Below are 19,504 nucleotides of genomic sequence, written 5' to 3' on the forward strand. Positions count from 1 at the left end.
GTACATTTAAAGCTGTCTTTTAGAGTTATGATTAACATCATTAATGTCCATTCTCTTTGGTAGCTTAAGAGCATTCTGTGCCTTAAGAATGGTTGTGCCAGTCATTAGGAGCAGTCTGGGATGGTGGCAGTAACACTCTGGTTGATTTGTTGGTGACAATCTGATGTCAGAGCAAAAGTTCAGGAATTTTACTGCTGTTGCAGCAGGAGGTCAAGAGCCTGAGTTCAGCCTTGCTGGTTTTAACACAGATTAACTACCACTGGCTGGGCAGACACTGACCAAAGCAGAACGGAGGGGTTGCCTGCACTGTGCTGGCTGATGTTCACCACATCACTTCAGACACAAATGTGTCTCAAGTTTCTGAGTACAGAAAAAAATATTTGAAAGTTTCCATTTATACTAATTGTGCAATTAGCTGCTGAAGCACTTTTGGAAGTATCGTAAAGCTGCTGTTATGCAGTGGTTTTGCTTTCTTTTCAAAGAAAACGCCTCCTGTTGTTCAGGTTAAGTATTGTTATTCCACTTGAAGTATTCTATAGTTCTTCCAGTGAGTAGGAACTTCTTTCTTTGTTCAATCCTTTACTTCAGTTTCCTTTGCAGTGAGAAAATACTATGAGCCTACATGATCACCAAGACCAGAATTGTTTTCCTACTGATGTAAATATTGATGAACTCAACTGAGGGGAGGAGAGACCTCTTTCTTGAGAAGAGTTGTGGTAAAAAGGACTTAGTTAATTTTTATGGTCTTGAAGGATTAACTCCCTTTAATTTAAGGATTAACTATTTCTTCATACTTCATACTTCCAAAGGGCACGTAAAGTTGTCACTATCAATATCATGGTTAATGGCAGCAGAAGTGATTTTGAAGCACCAGTTAGGAGAAAGAAAATACCTTTAGGAGTGCTTTTTATGGAGTGAAAGTGGTGGATAGGCAGGCATCGGCACAGACCTGTCTCAAACTCTGCGTGAAGACAGATGGGGAAGTGGCATCCAGTGCTTCTGTTGTGGTGTGCTCAGATTTTATGTAGAAACAAGAAATATTGGCTATTGGGATGAAATATTTCCATATCTATCACCATATCCATCCTCTGTTTCAAAGCATCTTGGAACTGACTCAATTGCAAATAATCTGTTCTGCCCAAGTGTTTTAACAAAGTATTGACTGGTTTCTTCACAGGTTAATTTGCAGGCAACTGAAGCTGTGGATGTTGACGAAAGGCTAGAATGTGATTGACTGAGGTTATGTTAGTTTTATCTAAACATAATTGGTTTAAATAAAATAGTTTTTAAAATAAATATAGTTTATGTGATATAGCTTTTTATGCCAGGGTTTATATAGTAGAAATATATAATATATTATATAGCATATTATAAATATATAGAATATATTTATATATACTTATAGAGTAGTATACTGTATAAGTATACAACTTTTTCAGTCTGATGAGTTGTTTTATCAATGTATATCTCAAAATACGCTTTGCATTTTGGAAAGCAAGAAAATGCACACAGATAAAAGTATCTTACTGTATTCCTGGGAAGCATATTTGCTAGTGACTGGATTTGCTTTCAGTTGGCTTTTGTGTTTCATTAACAGACTGAAACACAATGTACAATAGTGATCTATGGTAAATAATGCAAAAATCAGGTCATATTTTACTTAAGCATTTTAATGTAATTGCTTAATCCAAATCAATTTATACTGGTAGCAAGATGCTCTACCTTTTAGAGTAGAATAGGGAGAATAGGAGAAACAATCGTTCACTATAAAAGATAAAATTTGCAGCTCTAATATTTTAATGTCAAAAAACTGTGTCTTTCATATGAGAGACTGTGTCTAAAACAGCTTCTTACCTTCTCTCTGCCATAATTATGTTTATCTGTGTTCTTTGTGATCACAGTTGTCTTGATAAAGCTGCAGATTTTGGTCTGGACCTAATTCTCTAATTACAAAGACCTGAAAGCAGTTTGGGACTTGTGGTTTTTTATCAGTGACTGCCAACATCTGTTTGTGAGCATTTAATACCTTCATTTAGGGTTGTAAGAACCAAATCCAGGAGCTTAAAACACCTGTGTGTATATGTACACTTATACAGTAGGTGAAAGTGCATTTTGTAGTTTTGGTACATGGAATGATAAATACATTAAAATGCTATACTGGTCTGGAAACAAATAAAGAAGTGCATCATATTACACTAATACTGTAGAATTTAAGGCATTTGAACAAGTAAGTAATTATATTTTAATAGAAACCGATTTATAAAAGAGTTCAAGAAGATAAACCCCTTATTTTAGTTTTCATATTCTTTCCCTTTAGAATGCCGTAATGGGAAACCCTGCTGGTTTTTTTAATACAAAATATATATTAAAAATCACCAGTACAAAAAAAGCATGTAATATGAAAACACTATTAATCTTGAGGGAGAACTGGTACTCATTATTGTCAAATGTTTTTAGAAATATCACTTTTTATGAGAAGTTGTGGTATTGTGAGTCTTTAATTGGGTGTGGAAAAGCACATCTCTATAATTGTTTGAATAATTGCCAAACACTTGCCTAGAAAGAAAACTAAAAAGCTTCATTCAATCCTTTTTTAACTCTATTAATTCCAAACACATTACACAAGAGAGAACATTTGGCTGACATTCAGTTTGTTCATTAGAAAGCAGCATGATCCATGGTCAGCCTTTCTGCACAATCCATAAACCTCACTCCAGAGCCTTTTGTAAGAGGCAAGGCAGAGGAACTCCCATGAGCCCAGTTTAAATAGAGGACATACACCTTCATTTTTATGTGCAGAGATTGCTGGGAAGAGTTGACTCTGCATTAATATGAAATTGCACATTGAAAAACACAATGTAAAAACATAAACCAGATAATATTTCACTTGATATTGACAATTTTGATTCTTTTCCAGTGCAGCATTTACAGTTTGCAAACATGTTTTTACTGCCTGTGCTTTGTAAAGCCCTCCACTGTGCAGTTAATGCACTGATGTTCAAAGAATCTGTTTTCCTAAGATCCTACATAAAACAAAAAGGTAAAATGACAAAACTATTTATTAACAAAACCACAGCATCTCTTTTGAAGTATTGTGCTCACTTGGAAATGGATCTTATTAACAAACAGAAGTTACCAATGTTTTCCTCACCAAGAGTTATGTGTTTATTTAGTTTCTCTGTGAGATTGAAATGGCGGCCTAGTGTACATCATTATGGAATATTTACTTTCAACATCTGAACTCCATTGCTATAATTAAAAAATATCAAGCTAATAGATGATGTTTTTGATCCAGTCCACAAACATGGTGACTCGAGCATACACTCCTGGTCGCTGGGGAAGTGCACACCCTTCTCCAAATGATGTCACACCAACCAAAAACCACCTGTCCCCATCTTGGAATGTCAGAGGGCCACCTGAATCCCCCTGCAATGACAAATTCAAAAGTTAAAAGTGAACAGCGTCAACTCTCAGGCAGAGCCTGTTTATGATGTTTGTTCATTTTGTTCCTTAATCATAGATGTATGATGTATGATCCCTGTATGTCCTGAGCACCAGCAAGTGAGATCAATATGAATATTTCCAAATGAAAAAAAAAATGGAAATTATCCATTACTTTTTTTCTTTATTTTTTAAATGATGTGACATCAGTCTTCCAATGCAAGACTGGACTTCAAGAGATTTTTTTTGATCATATTCCTTACATGTTCAGCCCTTCATATTTCACAAAGCCCGAGTAAATATGGAGTATTTTGTTCAGTTGAATATATTCAGCCAAAACAGTTCTATTTTCAGTCACTCAGGAATTTCCACAGTTTCAATTTTAGAAAACAAAATAACAAGATTGCCAGAAGAGGTGTTCTTTTCTCTCACCACCTTTTCAATAGTTTAGCATACGTAGCATTGTAATAGAGACTGAATTTGACTTAGCTTGAGTGGGAATGAGTCAGCCGTGGGTGTCTTGTTTTGATGAGAAAGAAAACAATTACTATTTTTCATTGTATATCAAGTTAGTTGAACCAGAATTAATTGTGTCTTCTCCAGGCCCTGTGAATGGATCTTTACCAGAGAATTCTGCAAGGACTCGGCCATTAAAATACTTCTGCCCATAACCCTGGGGCATCCCAGAATGTTAAAGGCTGTGACAGCAGCCTAAAGCGGGATGTGCTATCAGGAATCAGTTGTTTATCTTAGCTCATGGCTGACTGGTCATTGATCACAGTGCTGGTCACTTGTACTCTCTATCAGCCTGTGGTCCTACATGGAATTGTTTTTTGTTTTGTTTTGGGTTTCTTTTTGTTGCTGTTTTGGTTTTGGTTTTGTTCAGTATAAGGTTCAGAAAGAAAAAGGGAAAGAGGAAAACCATGAGGGAAAAGGACATTAGGCTTGAATAGAGTCCTTGTTCTAGACTAAACTGGGCAAAGTCAGGGCAGGTGGTGAAAGCTTAGGTTGGCAGGGCAAGGCAATAGGAATTATGTGAGAAGGCTTCTCATCAGCCTGGAGGGAAGCCAGCCAGTCTCCATGCCACGGACTCCATATTGATGGAAGAAAAACCATGTGGCAGCCACCTCTGAGGACATTCTCAAAGAGAAGCAGCAAGTTAAAAAGAGAGCTGGAATGGATAAATACGAAAGCCACACGAGCATATATCACTGCAGAAAGGCAGCCTATCTGAAATGCTGTGGTGTCTGCTTAGGAGAGGTCTTCAGAGTCTACAGATTCTGGGGAAAAGCGGCTTTTCTCTCTCTCTTTCCCATTCTATTTGGTATTTATTTCTCTGTTCTCTGCATTTCTCTAAGTATGTGCCTCTCTCCTTCATGGAATTACTCAGCAGGAATTATTCAAAGCCTACTGCAAAAAATTCCCTGTCCTCATATTTATCTCCCTCCATGATTGTTTATGCCAAGATGACACAAACACACAAAAATAATTTTAACTTGTATCCTGATAAAATATTAAATGGGCAAAGTACCATGAGTAGAAGTTACATTAATGGACAGGGATTGTTCTGTTTTTCATGAGTGGAGGATCAGGGAGAGTTTTATTCAGTAACTAGATGAAGTTTGTGCCACCAGTGGAAATGAGTTGCTTCTACTTACCTGGCAGGAATCTATGCCTCCCATGTCATACCCTGCACAGAGCATATTCTCAGTAATATTATATTTTGGCAGCCATTGCTGGCATTTTTCATTGGAAAGGAGAGGAACCTCTGCTTCTTGCAATATATTTGAAGAGGGACCTGATGAGAATACAAAGTACATTTACCTGCAGCATTAAATACATGCATCCCACTGGGAACACTGATGGTTTTGTTCCTGTTCCAACATGCTCAGTACACTCCTGAGCAGCAGGAATCCCTGCCTTACTGCTGTACTACTCAGGCTTATGCCCCTGTAACACAGTCTCTGATTAAACAGGGCTCATTAACTGAATTCTGTCTTTCATTTTTGTAATGGGACTGAATTTGGTTATAATTGAATCAAGATTACAAAAATCAATGACTATGAACTCACTGTGGGGAGATCTAAGGGATGATTAAAGACTTAGGAACATGGGTTGTCTAGTGTTTCCTCAGTGTTCATTGTGTACCTTTGGTTATTTAAAGTTTTTTTAAAAAATTATTTTATTAATTCCTACTCAAAATTTTAAATGCAATTTAATGTAGAAGTCAATGTATTCAACTGTGGAAGTGAAATGGCATGTTTATTATTTCAGAGAGACTCCAAATCTGGAGCATATGACATACAAACAGAACATACATTTCACACTGCAGTCAGCTTTCTTGACTTCTGGGGAAAATCATTTGCACATTGTCAGAAAGACTTATCTTCCTCTTACCCCACCCAATATCTGGAACTGAGATGTACATATTTCATGTTGAGAAAAGTAGTCATCATAACTTCTAAGTGGATGTAAGAAGATTTCTTTATAGCCTAATGAACTTAGATATGCATGTTTTTTTTTCCTAAGAGATATGTTATAAGTATAATTTTGCTTCAGAGAAGAAATAGTGGAATGGGATAGTTCCTAAATTTTCATATGGAATAGTAGCTCTCTAAACTATTTGACCTTAGCAACTCCTGTGGAATAGAAACAAGCCTCTCTCACAGCTGCATGCCTGTCAGAATTTTCCAAGCAGACAACCCACCTTCATTGCTAATATGTCCCCAGCCAGCAATGGAGCAGATAATTCCTGGTGAAAACTGTTGGTTTTTTTCTGGTAGGCAGATAGGTTGTATGTAATCTGTGAATGAGAAACAAGTAATCAATTTCAACCTCTTCCCTGTATTCAGGTTTTTATGAAGTCATACCAGAAAATGTTCATTAATTCAAACCCCCTTTTTGCCAAGATATCCAGGAATTACTGAGCAGACTCCCCACCACCCTCACATGCTTAGCGTAATAGAATAAATGGGTCTTTTGGGAAAACAAAAACTCACCTGTATACTGCACTTTGTGTTGAAGGTGCATCAGAGCAATATCACTGTCTTTTGTTTGCTTCATGTAATGAGGATTTATAATTATTCTGTCAATGTTCCGAACCACTGTTGGAGGCTGTGCCAGGTCTGACTGGCTGTACAAGCCAAGAGCTGCCTGCCAGCGGGATGGCTTCAGTTGTCTCCTAGAAATTGCAAAGAGAGTATTCACAATTAGGAATGATTAATGGAAGTCTTGAAAAATGTGTATCAGATAAAATGCTGATATTTAGCCTCGTGGCAACCTGTAGCATTTGCAATTTTTGTCAAATAAATAGAATGGGGTAGATGTGCTTAGAATTCTGTGAGTATCACTGTCTTAAACATCCACACTGCAGATATGTGTTGCTGATTTTTTTTATGGTGAGCTTATAATGCATTATTTATAATGAATTAATCAGATGGTGGTGCAGAGGAGGAAAATACATTAACTAAATTACCATGGCTTTTTAAACACTATATGAGGAATACTGCTGACTGCTGGCAATTAATATTGGTCCTAGTTAGAAAAGTGTAATGGAATGTCTAAGGAATAAGAGGTCTGAGATGTTGGAAATGCTGCAGCTCACAGACTCATAAAACTAGTCTCTTAGTTTTTAATCTCAATCAAACAAGATATGCTAAGACAAAATATGGCATAATCTGCATTTTTTTCCTAATCTACACATGCTTGTTTGAGACCGTGTTCATCAGAGAACTTAAATATTTTCTGGTTTTTAATCAATCCCTTTATGGTTTAAAAAGTACATTTTCAGCCTGATTGTTGGACTGAATTGGTTTCTGCTCATCTTTTGGTTTGACATCAAGATGTTCTTTTGTTCTAAACTAGGAGTGTCCAAGTTAAATGTTTAAAAAGTGTGAAACTGCAAGCTTCAATTTAGGAAAATTCTAGCAAAGGCAAAATTAGATTTAGTTGAAAATAGAAGGGTGATTCACATGAAAAGGAAGTATCAAGACAATTGTGGACTTATTGTGTGGAAACTAAGTGGCTTGTGTGGCTTAATCCTTTTCATTTTAGTGTCTTTGTGTGGAACGTAGCGCTCATACCATGAGGCAGCGTTAGGATTTTGGCATAGTCTCCACTGCTTTACCATTTAGCTATTTGTAGTGAAAGCCCTACTCTAATTTTGGTTTTGGGTTTTTTTGGTTGATTTTTTTTTGCCATTCCAGTTTCTATATGTCTTTTACAACTTCTGTTTTTATTGTAGATATTATGAAATATCCTTAAAAATATTTCAATATGCATCACTTCTTTGAATGGTACAAATTACACCATAGAGAGGATATCCAATATTGCCTAATCAATGCACATAAATCAAGATTTGTTCCAGTGATGCACAGTAAATCTTGATCAATCCAGGATAATATGTAGGAGGAACACTGGGTTTAATTTATGGCTTATGATGTCACCTTTTATAACACTGGTAGAGGAATTCACCCAATTTATGGAGACCCACAATAATTATGGATTAAGTACCAATGCTCAGTATTAATACCATGCATTTAAAGTGCAGCTCCTTATTATTCAGGAAATACTGCTTGGTTCCATAATTTTCTGCATTAAAGTAAGGACTAAGGATTTACCAGGAAGTAAAGGAGCCTACAAGTGATTCAAACCATGGTAATTAAACCAGGAGCTAGTTGTTAATTTTTCATATCAGTGTCACAATTTGTTCATAATCTGATGCCTCCTTAGTGAACTTGGACATAAAAAAACTTTACCCATAGACACAATGTGCTCCTGTTACCAGCCACTCGTCAGTGACAAGGGAAGCTCCACAAACGGGTAGGAAATTAAAATGGAGGGAAACTATCCAAGGCCAAGCCTCTCTTCTGGCATCATTTCCACCTACAATTCTTGTTCCATTATTCTGAGATACCAGGTTTTTTCCACAAGCTACGATAAAACAAAATAAAATCAAATAAGAAGTTATTAAAGGGATGTAGCATATTTTGTTAGACTAGTCAATTTTCTTGGGAAAAACATGGCTTTGTAGAATCTGAACTGCTATTCAAAAATACCGTGGAAAAAAGTTTGGCTTTTTATAGCTGAAATCAAGATGCGACTGTCTAAGTTGGATTTAGATGTTTTCTTTCCTCAGATCTTCTGGAATTTTTATACATTTATTTTATAAATGTTTTCACGCAGATCCATCTCTAGTGTACACTTAACACTGAAATCAAGTGAAGCCTAAATTTTCCTTTGTTTATATCATTTATGAGTATAGCATTTATAGTCCATTCCCTAACCTTTCCATTCAAGCTATAAACATTTGGCTTTATGGTCTGAACAATTTGATCTCTCTGTGAAATATTCCTGGATTCTGTGTACTTACATTAAATATCATTGTACTTACACTGAATGTTACATTGCAGATGAACCACCAGGTTGTCCCAACAGTGTTCTCTAGAATGAAAGTGCAATTAAATGACAAGTATCTGCACACATCAGATAACTCTGACTGTCAAATATATATACATGCACACACAGAGAAATTTATACAATCATATATATGAAAGTACATTCATTTAGCAGTATCAGCCTGGTAAGTATAATAACTAATGCTACAAGTTTAAATTATGTTTTAATTATAAGTATACAACATAATAAGTTCTACAAGTTTAAATGTACATATTCCTCTTCAGTGGGCACTTAATTGATTTATATTATGGAAATAATAATAGACTCTTCCTGTGTTTTAGGGAAATGGGTCATCTGCCCGAGACAGATTTGCAACAAACTTATAGCTGCCTATGGCATTTTTTCCTACCTTTTGAGACATTTTCAATACCTTACCACTAGAGATCAGTGTGGCCAAAGAATTTAAGAGGTTAGTTTTATATCCCTGTATCATTTTACTAAGAAAATAATGCTACTGTAAAATACACAGTTGCATATGCTAGGTTAGAAATTATTTAGCAAATATATGAAGCCAGAGTCTGAAGAGCACAAGACCATAGATCAAAACTGCTCAAGCATTTCTGATACCCAGAGGTTTTAATATTATGTTCATAGTCTATAATGAATCTGAGGCACTTGGGACAGTGTGCGTGCTAGCAATTCAAATCTGATACACACAAAAATGAGAATGAGGGGAAGACAGAAAATCAAGCTCTGCCAACATTCCATTTGTAAATAGAGTAGGTGAGGATACTTTAAGCATGATAGGGAATGATGTATCCCTCAACTGTGTTTGCTCTAAAATTGGATATCTGCTGTGAGTGAGATGTGACCTAGTAATTTCCCAATGGCACAGAGGGACATGAAATAAAGTGGGAACTGCAACCACCCACCACCTCCCCAGTTAAACCTTCACTATAGTGGGGTGCAAATGAGATATTCCTCTGGCCCTGAATAGTCCCACGTTGCCATTTTCCACTTCAAGGTAGGTACCTAATTTTAAAGCTGTAATTTAAAAAGTGAAAACCATTTTCTGTGACACACATTTTCTGTATCCAAATATGTAACCAGACAAATATTAAGAAACCAAAAATGCAAGAAACCAAAACCACCTTCTGCATAAACTTCATAGCAACTAAATACACTTTTCCATGATGCCTTCATAGGCTTTCAATGGGGGAGTCAGTGGGTCTTTTATCTAATCCTATTCTTTCTCATAGGTAGATACATAAACTACCTGAACTAACAACCAAAGTGTCAGATTTGTGCCTATAATTTTCACTGTAAAGGGAGTTGCCTGTCCCACCACAAGTACCTACTGGTTGGTTGCTTCAGCAGAAATTACTTCATTTGCCTCTGCTTTTCCTTCCTTTTGGAGCTAGCTCCCCGCAGGAGAAGCGCTCCCTTGCCTGCACTTCAGCCCAACAGTTCTCAGCTGCCTCTTGGTCTGCACAGGAGTGGCCAAAAGGCACCAGAGGCATGTGCTGAACCCCCTCCTCTGTGCCTCTCTGAGTGTCAGCTGTCAAGCAGCATGCCAGGCAGAAATCTGGAGTAGTTAGGGTGTCTGTGAGCATGATCTTCACTTAGAACTGGCAAAACCAATTAGTCCCTGTGGAATCTGCTCACATGTGTCAAAAAGGCAGGATCTGGGCTCTTACAAAACTATCCTGCCAAAAATCACATTACCTAAGGGCACCAGAGAATTCTTTTGCTGTCTCTGTCACTGCAGATTTCAAGCCCTATTATATGTGCCCTCCTTTGTTTCAATGGTGGATGCACTTGAATAAAAAAAACAAAGACAATGTGAGAAATACATTTTATAATTGGATTACCAGTTAATGAATTCCGTTGCTTAAAATATCAAATCTGTATGATCTTTCTAGCATTCATTATATGTAGAAAAACCATGTGAGAATCTGCAATGGTGTCACCCTGCAAAATGATTCCTATCAGCTGTCCAGATGAAACATGGGAGAAGACACCTATTTCTGCAACAGAAATACAACTAAGATAAATGAATTTATTCCATTTCCTCCTGCTTTAATCACGTTTAGTGTTTAACAGGTAGTAAGAGAAGACATCTTTAAATCATTACTGCTCTTCAAGATGTCTTGTGGAAATGCTGGTTTAGACATTCACTCAAGAAAAGAAGAAAAATAGCCTCCAATGATATTCCATTAGTTTAAGATACTTTCGCCACCCATGAGAATGATAAATGTTTGGGGTTAACAGAGTATAATCAGAACATAAAATGTAACTTTTAATTTTTTTTTTTGTGAAGACAAAATAATAGACCATAGAAAATTAAGACATGTCTCTTGTTTTGTCACTATGTGTTACGTTTATTAAGGGAAACTGAAAGAACATGGACTCTTGCTGTCCTCAACATGGTTTCAGCATTTTAGCAATTAGACAGTAATTTTCTGGCTCAGTGTTCTGGTAGAAATCCAGAAAAAATTATACAGTAAAGCCTCTTATAAACAGAAAACAGTAATTGAAGTCATTACAATTTTTTAAACTGATGATGGCAAGCCTTTCTGCTTGGGAGTTGTGTTGTAAATCCCACTATTTCCTGAGGAGGTAATCCCGGGCTAATATCACATTTTCATTTTAAATATACAAGAAATTAACAGTTTTTAGTACTCTTCAGAATCCCTTCAGCAGTTATTTGGACTGAGAAAGGTAAGAATAGAATCAAATGTATTTTAAGGATCATCTAATCTAATGATTCACTTGTAAAGGTGGAGACAAATCCAGAAGTCATCTTTTGAGTGGGGATAGTTTGTTTAAATATAGATTCCTGTCTGTGGATGGCTTAAATTAGCAATCCTCAGTGTGTCCAAAGTCTATATCAATAAAGTTAAAGGACTATAGAGTGTGACTTATCATATTTCAAGAGATGCCTTGATGGATCACATTTTGGAGAGCTTATTTTTCTCTGCTGATTACAGAGAGAACCTACTGTGACAACTACTCTATAACTATGGGTGATTGTCACTCCATCCTAATTCTTCTATATTATATATAGGTAGTCTTAATTCTACTATATTATATACTCATAATTTCGAGATTTCTAGATAAGAAATATTTTCATAAAAGAGCATATAATTTCCGCAGTAAATGGATAGAGATGTAGAAAGAAATTAGGATTTGAGCTATACATTAGTGCATACATAATCACCACAACACTTAAAGACATCATTTGCATGAGGAATAAACCTCCCTGTACCCACCTTTTTGTAAAAATTAGCTTCTGGTTACCTCCTTTGGTAATGGTGACAAATGGGCCATCTCCAGTGAATAATACAGATGATGACATATTTGTATTCCTGGGTCAAAAAGACACATGAATATTTTTAGATATATACCCTATTCCACCTGTGGAACAATATTTGGGAAATGATTATGCTGACAGTATAAACACCAGCTTTTAAATTTTTTTTTTCTTCTCCTCAAATAATGACCCTTTAGCAGGGGATTTTTGAGGCTTGAAACTTGTTTGGATTACAATGTGAGTCTCTTACTTCCAGTTTTACATCTTAGTCTAAGATTTCTAATGCTACATTCATATTGAAAGAGATATTAACAGTTATTTTGATAGCAGTAAAGATTTAGTTTGGTTTTTCTGTGCCACAATGATGGGTTTGAAATACCAGTTCTTAAATGTATGGAGCTAGAACTTAGTATGCCAAACAGGGCAGTAATAGCTGAACACTGGGGTATCACAGTCTTGCTTTTTTGAGGGGTGCAGTTATACTATAATGCTTTGGAAATAAATTAAATTATATTTTGTATCATGAAGAATCTAATGGAGTAAAAAAAAAAGTTAATTTTCACCTCATAGATCTGTTGAAATCAGAGTAGCTGTGGAATAAGTCAAGAGTGTTGTGTTTGGTATTGATCAAGAGTGGGATGTATTAATAGAATCACAGAATCACAGAACAGTTTGGGTTGGATGGCACCTTTAAAGGTCATGTAGTCAATTTAAAAGAATCAAATAGTCTATTCTTCAACTAACTTTATTTTTTTAGCAATGGCTTTTTGAAATTTGAATTCTGTGTACTATTAGTGAGAGAAATTGTTTTGACATTTAGAACCCATATCCAGATTTACTTTATAGTCCATTCTGCATCATGCACTTTGTGATAGCTCATATGACCAGTTTGGAACACATATCTATGAAACATATTTGCTTTCCCTTGAGGAAGCATGGGGAAAAAAGATAGCTGGGGTTAGACTGAATAATTTTTGGGGGGATGACAACCTCCCATCTGGCCTTTTAACCTTAAACAGCTCTGGAGCAAGAAGGGAACCATTTGTTTCATACACAAGGAGCACCTGCGGGTTTAATGCACAGGGAGCACCTGCACTGAGTCTTCTCTTCAAATGCAGTAAATCTCACTCTCCTGGGAAGGATGAAGTCTGGAATCTGCCTGCAAGTCTGCTGTGTGTGAAGTAAAGAGGTGTTCAACAACCCTGCCTGTGCCACCAGGAGAGTTGTATGGTCCACCTGTTGGAAAAGTCACTGCTGCTGCATTTCTCAGCCTGGAAGTGCTTTTAGACAGTCTGAGAGAGCAGTAAAGTGCCAGGCCAGGTAGGCAGAGTCAAATTCTATGATTAAGAACTTTGCTGAGACCAGCAAAGTATTCCCAGGACCTAATTTCCTTCTGAAGAATGTTGCAAGTTCATGAAGAAAATAGAAGGAAGGGTTGCAGAGTAAAGACTAAAAACACTCACTCTTGTTGGATTTTTAGGTGTGATAAAATTGCCAGGTCTACCCCCATTCCTGGGTACAATTTAGCAAAGACCCAGCTGGCTCTGGTCCCAGGGAAACAGGATTGTTTTGCATTGGCCCAATGCAATGGTGAAAAGCTCAGTGTGTGATTTTCTTGGTTCCAGGAAATAAGATGCTGACAACAGATTTTAGCAGTGCTGTCAGAGGCACACAGCTACAAGTGCAAGCTGAGCAAAGGATTATTTTCAGGTTTCTCCAGAGCGTCAATTTGTTGATCTTGCAGCCCAGTCTAATTAAGAAGATTTGTAAATTATTTGCCTAAGCTGTATTTTGTAGATGCACAATAAGCATGTCCTCAGACTGGCTTCTTGTTTGGTACAAATCACAAATGCAACAGCCACATATTTGAAAAATGGAGGCAAAAGGATTCACACTGAGATTTACTGGAACCTGTGAGGAGCATTGCACTTTGTAGCCCATGTACATAAATAATCAGGATATGGTACAGGGCTCCTATCAGCTCAGTCCTTTTCATAAATTAAACAGAAAGTGAGACTAGCAAATATATAAGCAATTAATAGTAAAACTAAATTGCCCTAGAAGAACTTTAGCCTGTCTTTCTAATAAAACATGATTCTAGGGAGTAATTCAGGGTAGGAGCATGAGCTACAGCCTACTCAGGACCTGCTATTGCAAACATCCATTTAGTAACAAATGTGGTGATGGTAATTAAGAAATGTGCTGCTACAGGGGGATTCAAGGAAAGCAGAATAGTATGATGCTCACAGAAGTCACACGCACACACAAAAACACACACATACACACACACACATATATATATATACCTATTAATATATTAATACATACATAAATATAGACACACCCATATGGGAATTTTGTCCTATGCTGTAACTGCTGTAGCACCCAGATTACAAAAATGTAATGCAAGTTAGGTTTAAAAATATTTTTGCTAGACAATGGGAGTATGTAATAAACTGAGAATGCTATGAAGAAAAAAAAGCATTAACTAATATTTAAAAGCTAGAATACCATGGAAGGCAAAGCTTGTTGAAGCTTATCAAATATGACAATTAAATCAGTAGACCACAAAATTACTCCTGTCCAGAAGGGAAAGGAGGCAGGGCAGGGGCAGAAAGACTCAGAGGAAGAAGCCACTGGCCACTCTAAGGAACAAGGTATTTGACCAGAAGCACATTTAAACACAGTTTGTGTGTTCTTACATGCATGGATACATAAATTACAGTCAGGATTTCTGCATGTAGCTACCTGATTTTATGTAAACTCAGTACTCACCCAAAGGAAAAAAGTAATAACCCAACAAACCAGCAGACATTCATCCAATTAGAAGCATTTCTGAAATAACACTTGGATATTTTTCTAAGTCATTCTAACTCTGTGATTGCTGCAATTAATTTGTCAGAAGGGGATTTGTAAGCATCTTTCTTTGGTCACAGACCAAAAATAGTGAATTGCAAGCTCAGAATTTAGTTTGATTATTGGTTGGGTGAATGATATTCCCAAAAAACCTCAGCACTGCAGGAAAGCTAATTATTATTTAGTGGATGGAAGTAGAGTAGCACATGATGTAAGTAAGGCCAAAATTTAGGCCATAAATTTTACCACAGATTCAAAAATGCAACACCCTGCACTCAGCAATCCCCATGTTTCCCCTGAAAATTCTTCTGAGCAGGGACTAAAGCCAAATCTATTTTTCTGCCATATACTTCCCTACTCCATCCTTGCTCTAAGTCTCCCTCAAAATTCCATTCTACCTAGCAGAATTCTAGAATTCCATTCTATTCTAGCAGAGTATCCAAGTGATCATCTCTACTTGGAATGATCAGCAGCACTACAAAAGCAGAGCAGCCAAGGCTGCTGTTGGCTCCAGCTTTGAGCCATCCTTATGAAAGTGAAGATGTAATTGATGACAAAAAGTGATAAAAGGGTGATGCATCCACAACACTTTCCCAGTGTTCTCCAATATGCATCCTCATGGCCAACCTGCCACGTTCAGAGTCATCAATCCTGTGCAGAATGTTATCAAGACAGGGTTTGCCACATTCTCAAGTTTGTTGGCACACCAAGCACTCCACTTGACAGAGACAGATACACTTGCCATTTTTTTGGAGAGTACACCAGTAAAATGAGGAGGAAAATGCCAATATACACTCAACAAATCTGCAAACAAGTCACAAAGGACAATGAATATTTATCACTCACCCCAACCCCAGCAGCTGGCAAACACTGTCTGAAATCTCTCTGCTCCAATGATCTGCACAGGCCAGGTGCCACAACTTCCCGACCCTGGCCTGTACCAGCCCTTCGGTGCTCAGAGAGCCATTGAGTAATCTCACTGGAGAACAAAACATGCAGAAGCATTTTAGATACGTGGCAAACCACTTTCCTCCCCCACCCCAAGCAAACAGAAATGTAATATAAAGAGATTTATTATTGCCATGGGAGAGCACCAAAAAATTAAAATGCTTTACAGAGGTAGTAAACCCAGCACCTCCAGAATGTTGTGTTCCCACAGGAAGGAATTGCTATTGTTATTTCCTATATTTCTGCCACAGGAGAGTTTCATACGTTGTATTTTGCAAATGTCTCAGAAATAGACAATAAACAGTACATTTTCCATCAACTCTAAACAATGTATTGTTTTCTTAGTCAGCATTATATAATTTCCAAATAATGAGTGAAGCCTTAGTACCACGGTGCTCAGTAATACTGACTGGAAATAAGGTTAAAATGCTTGTTGATGAAAAAAAAATAGATTTCCAGTTCCAATTGCTACTCTTCTCACTGCAGTTTTAGTTAAAACATTCATACTAATAATTAAAGCTCACTCAAAACCCAGTCCTTCTATAAAAACTTTTCCCAAAAGAAAATATTCAGGACAAGAATTCAGAAAATCTAACTTATTGGTAAAAAGTCTTATGCTGTCGGCATAGAGACTGAGGAAGTTGGACTGTGTGGCCAACAGAATCTCATGTATATACATCTATATAAAATAAGAATTTTATTATATAATCTTAGATTTATATATAATAATGTCAACAGAGTTTCATATATGTCTTAGCAGCTACAGCTTCATTTCGGGCAGATTACATGTATTTCCATTGTGAAGTAAAGGAAAGCATGCAATGCATTGACATTTATTGTTTTCCAAAATATTTTTCAAAAAAAATCTTACTTGTGCAAAAAACATTTTTCACCAAAATGCTTTCACAGAGTACCCGTCATAGTAAATAAAAACATTTAGATGTCTAGAAATGTCTCTGTGACACCTGGAGTGCATGAATGAGAGAGGTGATTTACAGTGATTAATTAATTAATGGCAAATTTTAGATTAAATTAAATTTTTGCGCTTAAACATCTTGGAATTGTATGCACTGAAAGATTTATCCAAATTACTTTTGACACCTCTTTTCTTGAGAGAACTTGAACTATGAGTCCTTTTCCTTTCTCATCAGATCCATGTTCTTCTCCAAATACATTATTGGTAAGGAATAATAAAGTCATTGAAAATCCAACAACTGCTTAATTCAGATATTATATATTTTAGAATTTTGGCATTTCTTTGCAGTCCCTGGAAGTTTCAGAAGTTGGAAGATTTGAAAAGACAGTTTGTCTAGTTCAAGTTGCCACTTCTGATAAGTCATTGAAATTGGTTTCAGGAAAATGAGCAAGGCTTTTGGACACTGGAAAGACTCAATGTGAGAGTTTTTAATTGAATTTTCATTTTCTTTTAAGACGTAGATTGATTTAGCCAAAGTTTGGATTAAATGGATTTTTGGAAACAAATCTCCCAGGCTTTTCATGTAAGGTAATTTGTTATGAAGTAATAGACAATCAGTGGCAAAATAAATCTTTGGGAAAATGTACGTCATGTTAATGTAGGTGATGGTTTTCTTGTTCAGATCTTCTTCAGCAATGACTGGAAAAATAAATTCAAGTTTTCTTTGCTTAAGAAGAAACTGAAGCGAATTTTATTCTATATATTTTAAAGGAAGAATATGTGGCTATTTTGCCACAAAATAGCCAATGGAACTAATTTGAGGAATGAATCTGTGTCTTCAGACATCTATCTGTCTGTCTGTCTATCTATCTATCTATCTATCTATCTATCTATCTATCTATCTATTTACATGTATTTACATATGCCATGTATATTTTTATATATATGCATGTAAAAAAATGTTGAAATCAGCAACTGTCAGCACACACCTAAAAACATAGCTGATCCCTAGTAGAGCTCTTTAGAACAAAGGAATTGTGCTAAGCTTAAAGACCACTTTTACATCTTCCTTTAGTTCTCCAAAGGAGATTGTCAGAAAGAGCAGTTTAACTTCTATGCTAGGCCAAACGTGATTTTAGTATTAGACCTACATTTAAATTATTGTTTTAGAGAATGCTGTGTAAAATGAATTCAGGTACTGTACACATGCATTTTGGAAAGAACCACTTTCCCAGAGAAGTAAGGAATAGCAGTGAACAATGAATGCTGCTTATGAAGCTGTTCCATCCAGTCACCCCATGGAGTCCAGGTGGGCTGGAGGGTGCCGTGTGTTATAGTTTGACTTCACACTCACAAAACTATTTGGGAATTTCCACCAAGAACGTGTTTATTCTCTACCCTGCACTGCAGAATTTTTACTGCTGTGAAACTCTAATTAATTACAGCAAAACCCAGTAGAATTGGGAAATGTAAAATGAATTCAGAAGAAAAGCATATGTTGAGGTTTCATTTACTTTTGAGGCAATTATAAACAACTACAGTTTCCATCACAGAGAAGCTTCCTACCTTTTCCAGAGTTCTTCACCAGATTCCATACACTATCTCAGAAAAGTGACCCTTTTGCTGGCCCTGACAAGCTCAGTGAGGTACTGCCGTGCAAATTGGCATGCCCTGCAGTGGTCTACATTAGCTGAGCTTCTGTGGCTGTTTTCCTGGGCAATTCCTGCCAAATATGCATGGCTTGGCTTTGATATTAGGAAAAATATCTTCACCAAAAGGGCTGCTAAGCATGTCAACCTGCAAAATGCTGGAGTCACCATCCTTAAAAGATGTGGAGATGCAGCACTGAGGGACATGGTTTATCAGTGAACTTAGCAGTGCTGGATTAATGGTTGGACTCGATGATCTTAAGAATCTTTCCCAACCTAAATTATTCTATGATTTCTTTGTAAGAAGGAAACCTTACTGCATTTTGCTTCGTCAGAGCCATCTTCACACTGAGGGATGTTGTCACACAGGTTGTGCAATGGGATGCATTTCCCACTACCACACTGATGCTCATCAAGTCTGCAAGCCCCTGAAGGGAAACAAGAGAGGAAAATTAATCTGTAGTTGTGAGGAAGGTTGATGTTCACAGGAGGTCTTACAGTTCACCTGGAGAAAACTGTGTAGATAGTATGAAGAGCCTGTGATTTCCTTTTCTTTCCATTTCCATCCATCTCTCTTTCAAAATAAATATAATTTTCAGATAAATAGAAGAGAATTAAGAATAAATTCTGTGGTACTCTGCCTTATATTTTCTGCTCCAGTTAGCGTTGCTCAGTTAATAATGTTCTTCCATTGCAAGTGATAAAGATGGGAGTGAAAAGCCAGACCATGTCAAAAGTGACTAATGATTTCAATTTTCAAATGTTCAGCACTTTCACAAATTTTAGAGATGTTAAGTTCTGTCAAATCAAGCATATGAGCAAAGAGGCAATGAGAGCTGAGAGTCTCCTTCTGAAATGTATTTGTTAGGAAAGGTGGAAGAAACAAAAGTAAACAGAATGAACAAGGAAAGCGTTCATGAAGCTACTTCAGAATGAGTTATATAATAAAAACAAATGAGGGAAAGAGTTAACGTAAAGTTATAA

At 36.6% G+C, this 19,504-nt stretch overlaps 1 protein-coding gene across 1 annotated transcript in view; it reads right to left on the bottom strand.

Annotated features, from left to right (window-relative positions):
* Positions 1 to 3,270: 3,270 nt before the first annotated feature.
* The window catches only part of TMPRSS15 (transmembrane serine protease 15), a 53,321-nt gene continuing 37,087 nt past the window's right edge, over positions 3,271 to 19,504 (bottom strand). The window contains exons 20-28 of the mRNA XM_066567660.1: positions 18,838 to 18,948; positions 15,854 to 15,986; positions 12,111 to 12,206; positions 8,834 to 8,883; positions 8,199 to 8,373; positions 6,441 to 6,622; positions 6,149 to 6,244; positions 5,100 to 5,239; positions 3,271 to 3,426 (exon numbers count right to left, since the gene is read on the bottom strand). Coding sequence (XP_066423757.1) covers positions 3,271 to 3,426; positions 5,100 to 5,239; positions 6,149 to 6,244; positions 6,441 to 6,622; positions 8,199 to 8,373; positions 8,834 to 8,883; positions 12,111 to 12,206; positions 15,854 to 15,986; positions 18,838 to 18,948 — 1,139 coding nt within the window. The remainder of the gene's footprint in view (positions 3,427 to 5,099; positions 5,240 to 6,148; positions 6,245 to 6,440; positions 6,623 to 8,198; positions 8,374 to 8,833; positions 8,884 to 12,110; positions 12,207 to 15,853; positions 15,987 to 18,837; positions 18,949 to 19,504) is intronic.

Source organism: Molothrus aeneus, chromosome 2 (genome assembly GCF_037042795.1).
Source record: "Molothrus aeneus isolate 106 chromosome 2, BPBGC_Maene_1.0, whole genome shotgun sequence".
In the NCBI taxonomy this organism is placed as follows: Eukaryota; Metazoa; Chordata; class Aves; order Passeriformes; family Icteridae; genus Molothrus; species Molothrus aeneus.